The sequence below is a fragment of the Corvus hawaiiensis genome, chromosome 7 (genome assembly GCF_020740725.1).
Source record: "Corvus hawaiiensis isolate bCorHaw1 chromosome 7, bCorHaw1.pri.cur, whole genome shotgun sequence".
Classification (NCBI taxonomy): Eukaryota; Metazoa; Chordata; class Aves; order Passeriformes; family Corvidae; genus Corvus; species Corvus hawaiiensis.
The window spans coordinates 39,653,701-39,667,533 of NC_063219.1; the positions used below are offsets into that span (position 1 = coordinate 39,653,701).

At 47.9% G+C, this 13,833-nt stretch overlaps 1 protein-coding gene across 1 annotated transcript in view; it reads left to right on the plus strand.

Annotated features, from left to right (window-relative positions):
- The window catches only part of GALNT13 (polypeptide N-acetylgalactosaminyltransferase 13), a 41,272-nt gene extending 30,722 nt beyond the window's left edge, over positions 1 to 10,550 (plus strand). Inside the window, 2 exon segments of the mRNA XM_048310337.1 lie at positions 3,672 to 3,701; positions 9,259 to 10,550. Of these exon segments, the coding sequence (XP_048166294.1) occupies positions 3,672 to 3,701; positions 9,259 to 9,399 (171 nt within the window). The 3' untranslated portion in view covers positions 9,400 to 10,550.
- Positions 10,551 to 13,833: the final 3,283 nt, after the last annotated feature.

Consider the following 13,833-nt stretch of genomic DNA (forward strand, 5'->3'; position numbering starts at 1 on the left):
AGTGCCGCCTCCAGGGATGGGCACTGCACCATTCCCTGGGCAGCCATTCCAATGTTTAAGAACTCTTTCCGTGGGGAAATTCCTCCTCATGTGCAGCTTGAGCGTGGAAAAGGCCTCCAAGGTCATCAAGTCCAAGCTGTGCCCCATCCCCACCTTGGCCCAAACCAGCCACGTGCAGGAATTCCTGGGACACTCCAGGGGCGGGGACTCCACCATTCCCTGGGCAGTTCCAATCGTTGACCACCCTTTCCATGAGGAAATTCCTGCTGCTGTCCACCCTGCCCCTCCCCTGGCCCTGCCTGAGGCCGTTCCCTCTCGTCCACATCTGCCTTCAGTGTGGATTTGCTCCTGAGCTGATTTGATGATTCCCTGTGGAATTTTCTGTTCTGCATCCCAGGAACATTCAGCATCTCCATGTGATTCTGAACTGGAAATTCCCACCTGGATTTCCCGAGGGGCTTTGCATCCAGTCAGCCTTTCCTTGCTGTGGGGCACCGCCCCCTCCTCCCATCCCGGTGGGAGGACTCTGGGAATCCACGGCACTGCTGATTGCCAAGGAAAAAATCCATCAGCTCATGGAGAACTGTTCTAGGCCGCTCCTCCCTCTGTGTCCATGCTGGGAGCAGCGGGAAGGAGCAGCCTTGGGAACATCCGAGGGAATTTGAGGGGAAAGCCCCGCTAATTCCGGGGTGTTCCCCCTTTGTCCTGGGGGATGTCCCACCTGAGCCTCCCTGGCACAGCCTGAGGCCGTTCCTGGTTTTTTCCTGGAGTAATGGGGATGTCCCTGTGGAGCAGGGTGTTCCTGAGGGAAAATGACTCCACTGAACGCCAGCTTCCAGGCTGGGGCTTTATTTTCCATGTAACAACTCCATACATTCTCATTTTAGCGGGATGAAAAAGTCTGTTCTGGTTTAAAAAGCCTCATTCCCAGGAGCTGCCGCTCGCCTTGTTTGGCAATGGAAGAATCGTGGGCAGTTTTTACAGAAATGAAGGAAAACCCCAAATTCCTTTCATTTTCAGTGACGTTTTCCCAGTTTATTTATTCCAGTTGTATTAAATGGTGGTTGATCCCTTTCTGGATCCCAGTCTCCTCCTCATTTTGGCACCTCCGTGAGGCGGGAAGTGCCTTTTCCCAGGATTTAAAGGGAGTTCATGTTGAAGAAATGGGATGAAATTCCCAAATTAATATAAAATAAGTGTGGAATCTCAGGATTTTATGGCCAAAAATCCTTCTTTTTAAGGGAGACAGGAGATGAAAATTAAAAATTCATGGAAAGACTTGTCCAGCCCTGGCAGCTCCTCATTCCCAGAGGGATTTAGGAGCCATGTGGACACGGGATAATGGCAGTGCTGGGAATGGTTGGACTTTGGGATCTTGGAGGGCTTTTCCAACAGAAACAGTTCCATAATTTTCATTTGAACCCCTTTTCTCTTTAACAAGGAGATTCTTTTTCTCTCTGCACACTTTGCAAAGTTTGGGTGGTTTTGGGAATGTTCATTCCAGCAGGAAATCCCTGGGATTTCAGATCTTGCACCTTCCTTCTCTTCATTCCTGAGGAAATGAGGATGAAAATTGATTTTTAATCCGTGTTTTATTGGTTTTGATGGATATTAAGGAACATCCAGAGGTCCAGGACATGGATTTGGTGTCCCAGGTTCCTGATCCATCTCCAAACCCAACATTCCCTTGCTCCCAGTTGTCCCCAGAAGATGCAGGCAGGGCTCCAGGGATCCAGGCTGGTTTTGTTTGGAGAATTCCTGGTGGATCCCGCTGGATCCAACATTCCTGATGCAGCAGGATGGTGGGATCTGCCCTCTGCCACTGGCTCAAGGTGCAGCACCTGAAAACACCAGATCTTCCCACCCTAGAACTGGGATATTCCACATTGGGCTCAGCAATTCCTCAAAGGATAAATGGAAAAATATCCATGTGAAAAATGAATTCTGTTGGATTTTTCCATGGCTGCAAAGGTGGGAAAACACTGATGGATTTGCCGTTGGATTTTTAAAGGTATTTCCAACATTTCACAGGAATTGGTGTCACCTTCCTGCCTGGAAAGCTGGAATTCTTCCAATAACACACACACAGGGAATGGGCCGGGTTTTCCCTTAAAGTGAGCAGGATTTCCCAGGAATTGTGTAAATCCCGGCTCGGCCATGAGATGGAGCTCCTAGAACAGGAATACTCTGGGTTTTCATGGCATCTCCAAGGGTTGGCCACTTGTTCTCCTGGAAAACGTCCCATTGCATTCTCTATCCCTGGATTTCTTGACCAAATCCTTTTATTATCAATTTTCCTTGGAATATTCAGATATTGCCCATTTTCCCTTGAATTGCTTTATTTCCATTAATTATATATTTATTGGTGTATTATTAACCTCCAAACATTCCTAATACCCAGGATTGATTTCCCAAGGACACAAACAGTTGTGATATTCCAATTTTTTTTTTTCCCAGAGAAACAGTTCTGGGATATTGCCTGGATCCCTTGTTTGGATTAATTTGGTTTTCCAGTGGGATTACACTGATTTTTCCTTTCCTTGCTTATTCAGGAATTGCACAGAGGGATTTGGGGTGGTTTTTAGGAATTCTGACTTGGCACTGGACAACAAAAGCTGGACATGGAATAATCCTAAAAAGGGATTTCCCAAAGGGACTTTCAGGGAATTTTCTATGATTTCCTGCCATTATTAATTTTTTATAATCTCATAATTGAGTTTAATTTGTGTTATTTCAATATTGCATAAAATTCCAGGCTCCCACAGCCAGGGTGATTCCCGTTGTGGCATCCAGGGAAACCTCTGGATGTGGAGAGGGATGAAATCTTGGCACGTGACACGCAGGAAGGAATCCAGGGAAAAAATAAGGCTGGAAATGTGTCACAGGTGATAGGAAGGAGTTGAATTCCTTGTGGATGGATGGTGATGTCACGGTTTGTCCCCGACAAATCCCTCAGGGTTTACTCCTGATGGATCCCTCAGGGTTTACTCCTGGCAGATCCCTCAGGGTTTATTTCTGATGGATCCCTCAGAGTTTACTCCTGGCAGATCCCTCAGGGTTTATTTCTGATGGATCCCTCAGAGTTTACTCCTGGCAGATCCCTCAGGGTTTACTCCTGGCAGATCCCTCAGGGTTTACTCCTGATGGATCCCTCAGGGTTTACTCCTGGCAGATCCCTCAGGGTTTATTTCTGATGGATCCCTCAGAGTTTACTCCTGGCAGATCCCTCAGGGTTTATTTCTGATGGATCCCTCAGAGTTTACTCCTGGCAGATCCCTCAGGGTTTATTTCTGATGGATCCCTCAGAGTTTACTCCTGGCAGATCCCTCAGGGTTTACTCCTGATGGATCCCTCCGGGTTTATTTCTGATGAATCCCTCAGGGTTTATTCCAAGGCTGCCAGAGCTCCAGGAATGTTTGGACAACGTTCTCAGGGACAGGATGGGATTGTTGGGATATCCTGGCAGGGTTGGGGGTTGGATCAGTGATCCCTATGGATCCCTTCCCACTCAGAATTCCATGGGTTTTTCCTGTATAATTGCCACTGTTTGCCCCTAATCACAGTGTCCTTGCAAAGCTGTGGAATTTCCATCCGGGGAGAGCTGAGGGGCTGCACAAAAGATGGATCTTGGGTCTCTGACTCCACTTTCCTTTTGTCTTCCCTTCCCTCAGTATTTTGGGAAATGGGAATATAGCTTCGAGGTAAGTCTGGTGCCATCCCTGTGCCGCATCCCAACCCCTGGAGCAGCTCCTCCAGCAGTGCCTGTAGCAGTGCCCTCACTCCGTGCTTCTCCACAGCTGCTGCTCCAGCATTCCAGAGCTTCCTGCTCCCTGAGCCAGGCTGGGAGAGCTGGGAATGATCACCTGGAGAAGGGAGGGATCCAGGGAGAGCTCAGAGCCCCTTGCACGGGCTCCAGGAGAGCTGCAGAGGGACTGGGGCCAAGGCCTGGAGGGACAGGACCCAGGGAATGGCTTCCCAGTGCCAGAGGGCAGGGATGGGTGGGATACTGGGAAGGAATTCCTGGCTGGGAGGGTGGGGAGGCCCTGGCACAGGTTATTCCATGGCTGCCCCTGGATCCCTGGCAGTGCCCAAGGCCAGGCTGGACATTGGGGCTTGGAGCAGCCTGGGACAGTGGGAGGTGTCCCTGCCCATGGATTGGGATGGGATTTAATGTCCTTCCATCCCAAACCATTCCATGAATCCACGTATCAGGAAAAGCCTGCTTGGATTCCCACCATCACGTTTATCCTCATGTGAGGAATCAGCTGCCTTTGGATATTTCATATCCTGTAAACACCTGGGAGAGAATTCTGAGTCCTTTATTCAAGGACCTCTGCTTTCCCTGGAAAGATTCACAGACAGATGGGAACAGGGAGCGCTGATCCCGAGTGATCCAGCCTTGATGTCCCTGGCAGTGACTCCAAGTGACATTTTAGGGACACTTGGCCTTGGTATTTTTAGTGGCTCCTTTATCCTCACGTCACTTTTTCCATTCCCAAGCCAAAAACATGGAAAAAGAGAGGGTGAGGGCTGGGATGTGGGAAGAGCATTCCAGCTGCTCCAGCCCTGGTGCCACAGTGATGGGGTGACAGTGGGAAGAGTTTAGGGAAGGGGAAGCTTCCCTTCATCTCACCCCACCTGGAGTTGGCACCAGGAGGGAAAAGCTGGAATTGCTGTTGGGAAAAGAAGTCAGAAATACTTAATTAATTCTATTTTTAATTGGGTCATTCCCAAATGGGATTCAGGGTGGTTTGTGCAGGAAAAACCCTATCTGTGCCTGGATCTTTGTAGTGGGGAATTGCAGCAATCCAAGGGGCTGGAGAGGTGGGATTGGGAGCCACAACCCGCTCTGGATCCTGGGAATGGTCTCAAGAGCAGGGCAGAGATTTTGGGTGGAGCTAAGTCCATGAATTTCCCTCTGGATATTCATGTTTGTCCCTGGAGCATTCCCAGCCCGTTCCCCATCAGTAACTTTGTCCCTGGAGCATTCCCAGCCCGTTCCCCATCAGTAACTTTGTCCCTGGAGCATTCCCAGCCCATTGTCCATCAGTAACTTTGTCCCTGGAGCATTCCCAGCCCATTCTCCATCAGTAACTTTGTCTCTGGAACATTCCCAGCCCATTCTCCATCAGTAACTTTGCCCCTGGAGCATTCCCAGCCCATTGTCCATCAGTAACTTTGCCCCTGGAGCATTCCCAGCCCATTGTCCATCAGTAACTTTGTCCCTGGAGCATTCCCAGCCCGTTCCCCATCAGTAACTTTGTCCCTGGAGCATTCCCAACCCATTCTCCATTAGTTACTTTGTCCCTGGAGCATTCCCAGCCCGTTGTCCATTAGTAACTCCCAGTCTATCCCTGTGTGTTTTCCCTGCTCTTCCTGCTGAGCATTCCCGGTTTTCCAGAGGCGCACATTCCTGCACATCATCACGCAGTCGTGCCTGACGCTGGGCAGGATCGAGGACGGCTCCCAGGGCCCCACGGTGGAGGCCTGCGATGGCAGCCCCCTGCAGACCTGGATCCTCAGGAATTATTCCCGCCTGGAAGTCTTTAGGAAGATTTACTACAGCCCCACTGACTATTTCCTTTAGGGACGTTGGGATTGGAAGGAAATCTGGGATGTAGTGGGGTAAGGAATTCCCAGGGAATCTTCCCGCGCTGGTCTCTGCTGGAGGAGCTCGGCGGGATTTCTGGCTTGTTTTATTTGGAGGTGAAACATCAGAGGTTTTTGACTTCTTGTATCTTTTGGAGGGTCTAAAAAATGTTCATTTGTCTGTAATTGGTAGATTTCCGTGGAATTCTTTCATGGAATTTTCATGGATTTTTTTTCATTGGATTTCTCGTTGAATTGTATGGATTTTTTTGGTGGAATTTTCAAAGGATTTTCTTAAATTCTTTCAGAGAGTTTCCCCGGAACTTTCATAGAATTTTCTTACAGTTTTTCATAGAATTTTCTTACAGTTTTTCATAGAATTTTCTTACAGTTTTTTTTCATAGAATTTTCATAGAATTTAATGGAATTTTGCATCGAATTTTAATAGGATTTTCATCAAATTGAGTAGTTCTTCCTAGACTTTTTCATGGAGTTTTCATAGAATTTGATAGAATTTTTCGTATCATTTTCATGTAGTTTAATATCATTTTAAAGTATCATTTCCTCAGGCTTTCCTTAGAACTTTCCATGCCATTTTCGTAGAATTGGATGGAATTTTTCCACACCCTTTTCATATCATTTAACAGAATTTTTTCATATTGAATTCTCCTATAAAACAAGACAGAAGGGGATTTTGTAGCTTTAGGATAGAACAGATGTTTAGTGTTGGTTCTTAGTTTGTCTTAGTGATTATTAGTTACTAGCAATTATTAGTGTTAATTATTACTAGCTTTAATTCATTTTAGATGAATTAAGCTCCCTTGATCTCCTGCTGTCACCGGGATTGTTCCAACCTGCAGGAGGTGAAGGTTTGGTTCTTATTCCGACACATAAAAATCATTCCAGTTGCAAAAGATTTTCTCAAAAAGGTTCGGCTTTTCCTGGAATTCTCTGTGGAATTCTCCGTGGGACTTCCATTGGATTTTTGTGGGATTTTCATGGGATTTTCATAGAAATTTCATGGGATTTTTGTGGGATATTCATAGAAATTTCATGGGATTTTCATAGAAATTTCATGGGATTTTCATAGAAATTTCATGGGATTTTTGTGGGATATTCATAGGCATTTCATGGGATTTTCATAGAAATTTCATGGGATTTTCATAGAAATTTCATGGGATTTTTGTAGGATATTCATAGGCATTTCATGGGATTTTCGTGGGATTTTCGTGGGATTTTCATGGGATTTTCGTGGGATTTTCATGGGATTTTCATAGAAATTTCATGGGATTTTTGTGGGATTTTCATGGGGTTTTTCAGAGATTTTCGTAGAATTTGGTACATGTTTTCATAGAGTTTTTATATAATTGTTCCCAGAATTTTCATCAACTTTTTCATGGAATTCAGAGAGAATTTATTACACTCAGTGGAGGAGCCCAAGGAGTAAAACCAAATTCCTTGCAGGAATTTCCCAGCAGTTCAGTTGGAACGCCAGAAAAAAGTCTTTTTTCATATATTTTTAAGATTTGATCTCTATAGGTGTTCTTTTTACATATTTTTATTTCTAGATAAAAATAAAACTGATACAAATACATGAACTCTAATAGATATCAATTGGCACTGCTGAACACCAGTGTAGGTTTATTATGCCATCTAGGACTATAAAGCCACATTAGTCCATAAATATGATATTATACAGAAATGTTACAAATAATGAACATAAATGGTGTTTGTGAGCCCTGGGAGCATCAGACACTTGTTAAAATGATTCCTGATTCTCCTTCAGTTATGATATTATTTGATACTCATTTATATTTTATATTATTTTCTGCTACATTATTTTTATATTAGCTGATATTTCATAATATTTAAAATTATTTTATATTAATTTATATTTTATATTATTTACATTCTTCTTATATTATTTTTATATTAGCTGATATTTCATAATATTCGATATTATTTTATATTCATTTATATTTTATATTTTATATTATTCTTATATTATTTTTATATGATCTCATGTTTTGTATTGTTCTATATTATTTTATATTCATTTTATATTTTATATTTTAATATTCATTTTATATTCTCTCATATTTCATATTATTCTATATTCTATTTATATTTATATTTTTTCCTGCTACATTATTTTAATGTTATTTTTATATGATCTCATATTTCATATTATTCTAATTTATATTGTTTTATATTAATTTATATTTTATATTATTTTCTGCTACATTATTTTTCTATTATCTGATATTTGATATTATTCTAGATTATATTATTTTATACTAATTTATATTTTATATTATTCTTACATATTATTCTTTATGTTATATTTGATATTCATCTAGATGATATTATTTTATACTAATTTATATTTTATATTATTCTTACATATTATTCTTCGTTATATTTTTATATTCATCTAGATTATATTATTTTACATCTTTTTGTTGTCTTATATTTTATATTAATCCATGTGATTTTATACAATATATCAATCTTAATATTTTGTATGAATCTATATTATAGTATTTATAACTTATATTTTTATATTATATATAATCTTTTTTATTATTTTCTATTATTTTATATTTTCTCGTATTTTTTAGTCTTTTCTATTATTTACGCATTTTCTATTTTATTTTATCAGTATTTATCCTCCTGGGTGAGCCCAAGCCCTCAAGCAGCTCCCACCATCCCAGCCCCCCTTGTCCCTAAGGCAATCTCAAGTTTGCCCTCAGCCCGGGCTGTTTGGGATGAATTTTGGGATTAATCCCTCCTTTCTCCCCTGTCTGGGAGCCTCCAGGATTTTCCTGCCCATCCTGGTTTTCCCGCTTTGTTCCCTTGCCATAAAATCGGGCTCTGCTCCAGTGGATGCTCTGCAGGCAGGAGTTCAATCCTGAAATTCCCCATTCCCAGGGGTATTGGGAGAGCTGGGAATGTTCCCCTGGAGAAGGAAAGGACACAGGGAGAGCTCCGAGCCCCTTGCAGGGCCTAAAGGGGCTCCAGGAGAGCTGGAGAGGGACTGGGGACAAGGCATGGAGGGACAGGACCCAGGGAATGGCTTCCCAGTGCCAGAGGGCAGGGCTGGATGGGAGATTGGGAATTGGGAATTGTTCCCTGGGAGGGTGGGCAGGCCCTGGCACAGGGTGCCCAGGGAGGGAGGGGAGGGAGCAGCCCCGGCTCAGCTGGGCTGTACCTGCCCTGTTACTGAAGTGCAGAATTTCCTGCTCAACTTCCCAGGATTGCTCCGGGAATTTGTTCTCCCAGTGCAACGGTGTTTTATTCCTTCCCCATCCCTCAGAAATGTGGTGGCAACAGAAGGGGTGTCCCAAGAAGGAAAAATGCCCTGGGAACAGGAGCATTTCCATGGGATAGTGAGCAGATACCTTTCCATCAGCTCACAAACATTCCATGTGGCCACGGAGGCCAAACTCCTCCATCCAGCAGCTGTGCCTTGGCAATGAGAGTTCCTTGGAATTGCCTTCCCGTTGCTGGGGGACGTGTTGGTCCAGCAGAGCTGGGTGGCTCCATGTGGGACGAGGCTGGCAGGCCCTGCGTGCTCCAGGAGGTTCCCATGCCGCGCCCGGGCCGGGCCTGAAGGAGCTTCCCGACGGGATGTTGGGATTCACGGGAATTCTCTGTCGCCCCTTGCAGAAGCTCACCCTGAGGCACCTGAACAGCAACCAGTGCCTGGCGGAGCCGTCGGAGGAGGACCGGCTGGTGCCCACCATGCGGGAGTGCGGGCCCGGCCGCGCCCAGCAGTGGCTGCTGCGCAACATGACCCTGGCCGCCTGAGCCCGCCGCTCCCGCCGTGCTGGAGAGAGCCCAGTCCCGACCCCAGCCGAGTCACGGGGGCTTCCCGGTGCCACAGGCGCCCCTGGACCCCTCGGAGCCTCCGAGTGATCCAAGGCCTGCTGGTAGCGACTCCAGCGTGCTCCAGAGATTCCACAGGCACCATCCGCTGGAGAAGTTGGGATATGGAGGTGGGGCTGTCACCACGGAGAGGTGGCCCAGTATAAAAGGCTTTGTGGCACCAGTTTGGCACTGGGAGCCATGCTGGGAGGCGTGGCTAGAGCTGGTGGGATGTGCTGGGCTCTCCTGGAAAAGCTGGAGGAGATCCTGGAGAATATCCTGGAGGACCTTGGGTGTTCTCTCATGCCCAGCGGGATTTGGCAGCACCAAAGCTTCCTGGGTTGTGCGGGGAAAAAATGGGATCTGGTGCTGGGAAAACCAGGCCAAGACTGCACTTCACCAGGAATCCCAACAGGAGACACGGGAATGCCGAGGGGAAGGAACGGCACACACGGGACCTCGCAGTGACACGGAGGGAACTGTCCCCTCCTTGCATGGGACTGGAATTGTCCTCTCCATGGGAATGGAACTGGGGCCGGAGCTGGGGCTCAGGGAACAGCTGGAAGGACCCAGAGTGCCCCTCTGAGGCCCCAGAGCCTGGAGAGCCTCCATCCCTCCATCCCCAACTCATCCATGAATCCCTGCATCCCGCAGGCCTCAGGCAGAGCTCAGTCCCTGCATCCCCTCCCAGCTCTGCCTCCAGCTGTTCCCGCTCCCGTAGGAACCACAGAGGCTCCTCTCTGCCTTTGGGAATTTTGGGGCTCGATCCTTCTGTGGGCGTGGCTGTTCCCAAAGCGCCGCTGGCACTCGGGAGCTGCTCCCAGCCGGGATGTGGGGACAGGGCCTGTCCATGCGGGGACATTCCCGAAATGTGTGGGGGACATTCATTTGGGGGCCACCCCAATGCAGCTGTGTCCCTCTCTGGGCTGGGATTTTGGGAATTCTCAGTGCCCAGGGGCTTCAGGAGACTGAAATCCCAGGGCAGCGGGATCCCAGCAGGCGTAAGTGGGGAAATACTTCCCAGGATTTCCCTCACAGTTCCCACAAACCTCTGTAAATGCACTGGGTCATTAAAAATGCCGGTATTTTCTGTATCCCGCTCTGGTGGTCATGGATTCATCCTGGGATATCTGGGTATGGTGAGAACTGCAGAGGAAATCTGCTGGATACACAGCGTGAAATGGGAAGCAGGAGGGAGTTAAACTGGGAAAAGGGATTGCTGGGCGTGCATGGAGCTGGAATATCCTGGATTAATTTGGAGTGGGGGCTCATCTCCAGCCTCGCTGCCCAAATATTCCTGCTCCTCATCCTCAAATCACCCCCAAAATACAGAATGTGGCTTAAAAGCTCCCCAGAAAGGGGAGATTTTATTCTGCTTTGTAAAAAGAGCAGGAAAACATCAGGATCGAATTGAAACAGGAATTTCCATGCAGGAAAAAAGGAATCAATTATTTATTTCATCTCCTTCCCGAGGGTTTTGGCCTCACCACAGCCCTGGGTGGGTCCTGTGGCCGGGAATTTGGGAAGGAGGAGGTTGGGAACGTCCTGGGGACCGCGGGGGAGGGCGGTGTCACTTCCCTGTGGAACACCCCCGGCTCCAGAGGGGGACAGCTCCACATCCCTGCCCCATCCCAAGGTTCCTCGACGTCGGAGCTATGTATAGAATCCTAATTAGAAATACAATTGATACATGAATATATAATTTCAGAATTCCTACACTGCTGCAGTGCCCTTCAGTCAATTACATCACCAAAGGACTAATTAATACCTCGTTTAATGAGATTCCCCGCATCCAGAGTCTCTTCCTTATCTATAGCCCCAAATAAATCCCCTTTCCCAGTAATTCCGTGTTCCAGGCTGGCTCTGCAGGTGACACCGAACCCCGGCCAGGCCCAGCCTCCCGGCTGATAATTAGCGGACTCTGCAGAGGGGCAATTAACTTAATAATTAACTGCTCCTCTTAATGACGGGCTGCGCAGCCTGGCGGTGAATCACCTGGTGATCCCTTTGGGAGGGATGAGTGCCAGTGTGGACGTATTCCCCTTTTTTTTTGGAATTTCTCAGGAATGTTAATTATTAAGATTGACAGAAGATGACAGAGAGGGAAGCAACCTCCATCGCATTCCCTGGAAATCTGACTTAATCCCTTTCTTTGGGATTTATTTAAGGGATTTAGGGATTCTCCCCTCTGGATGAAACCCCTCAGGATGTTTCTAGGGTCAGGAAAATCCTGGCATTGGTGCCATAGCCACCTGCTCCAAGTCCCATTTCAAACTGGAAAACATTTTCCCAAGGGAAAACAGCAGGATCGGCCCTCAAATCCATATCCAGGCACCTTCCAGGCAGTGGGATTGGATGAGCCAGGTTTGGGAATGTCTCTGTTAATTCAATAATTAATTTAAGCATTTTATCTGTTGTCATCCCCACGTCAGCTAAAGCCTGGAAAAGCTTCCAGGTGCTGAAATTGGGGAATTGCAGGTAAGAAATGGAACTGCGGGAAAAGGAGCTCCGGAGGGAATTCCTGCGCAGGTGAGTTTAAATGGACCCAAACACAAACCTCGGACCGTGGGATGGGAAAGCTCAGCTGGAATGTTCAGCTGGGATGGCAGCAGGCTCTGGGCAGGGACACCTCCCACTGTCCCAGGCTGCTCCCAGCCCCAATGTCCAGCCTGGCCTGGGACACTGCCAGGGATCCAGGGGCAGCCACAGCTGCTCTGGCAATTCCATCCAAGCCCCTCCCCACCCTCCCAGGCAGGAATTCCTTCCCAATCTCCCATCCATCGCTGCCCTCTGGCAGTAGGAAGCCATTCCCTGTGTCCTGTCCCTCCAGGCCTTGTCCCCAGTCCCTCTCCAGCTCTCCTGGAGCCCCTTTAGGCCCTGCCAGGGGCTCTCAGAGTGAGGCAGACGCAGCTTCCCGCATTTTTTCAGGAACGGGGCAGATGTGCGGCCTCACATCTGTTCCGGGCCGCTCCTCCCTCCGTGTCCGTGCTGGGAGCAGCGGGAAGGAGCAGCCTCGGGACATCAGAGGGAATTTGAGGGGAAGGCACCACTAATTCCAGGGTGGGATGTGCTGGGCTCTCCTGGAAAAGCTGGAGGAGATCCTGGAGAATATCCTGGAGGACCTTGGGTGTTCTCTCATGCCCAGTGGGATTTGGCAGCACCAAAGCTTCCTGGGTTGTGCTGGGAAAACCCAGGAAAACCCCGTGGCTCCGGCACGGCGGATCAGCTGGGAGTTCTGTCAGTCCGGGGGGAAGAGCTCTCCCAGGGCTCCCTGGAGCAGCTTCCCGTCGCCAGGACCCTTGGGGTGGCGCTGCTCCATGGCCGTCATTCCTTTCCCACTCCCACTCTTTCCTCGTCTCCCCCCGGATGGCAGGACATGGATGCTGGGAATCCGCTCACCCCCCAAAAGCAGCGATGATGCGGATTTTAATTGCAGTAATTACAGGGAATGGCTCCCCTTGGATTGTCACTGTACGGATCACATGGAAGCTGCCCAATTCCAGCCCAGGGATGGGAAAGAGGTGGGAGAGGCCTCTGGGAAAGCAGGAGGGATGGAGGAAGCCGAAATGGGAGATGGAAAGCTGGCGAGGCCTGAGGATCTCTGAGCCAGGAGGATTCTGGCAGCCTGGCACTGCTCAGCCAGAATTTGGGATGAATTCCACCCAGGATTCCCTTTAAGTGGGTGGGGAAAGGAATGGACAGCGTGTGTTTCAGGGAGAAAAGGTTGGGAACAGGAGAATGGGAATAGAAAATAGAAAAGTGAGAAACTAAATTCATTTTCTGGCAAAAAAAATAACCAGAAAAAAATAACAGAAATGCAGTGGCAGGAAAAATCCTTGAGAATTATTTCTGAGGAAGGTGAAGGGATAAAGAGGCAATGAGGTGTGGCTGGGCTCTAGCACATGGCTAAAAGCTGACAATCCAAGTTTTCTCTGGAGCACCAGGAGAAGGAGTGGGTGAGGAGCACCCTTGGATGCAGCCTGACCCTTCGGAGCAACCCCAGCTCCCTTCCCACCCAAACTGTTCCATGATTCCCTGTGTATTCATCCAAACTTTGGGGCTGATTCCCACTTCCCACCAGGTCTGCATCAGGGCTGAGCTTTGTGGCTCTGCTACTTTTAGGGATTTCCTTCCCGGGTGGAAGGGGCTGTGTCCCCTCTGTCCTGGCACTGCTGTGAGGATCGAAACACTCGAACAGCTTAGAATAGAATAGAATGCAGTGAAGGGAACAATGGGATAAAAGGGGATGGGATAGGATGGGATAGGGTAGGACAGGATAGGATAGGATAGGAAGGAGTGGGGGTGCCCGGCCTCCCCTCGCCCCCTCCTGGTTGGTTCTGTGGGAGCTGGAGTCCCTCCGGGGGTGGAGGAGGAGGA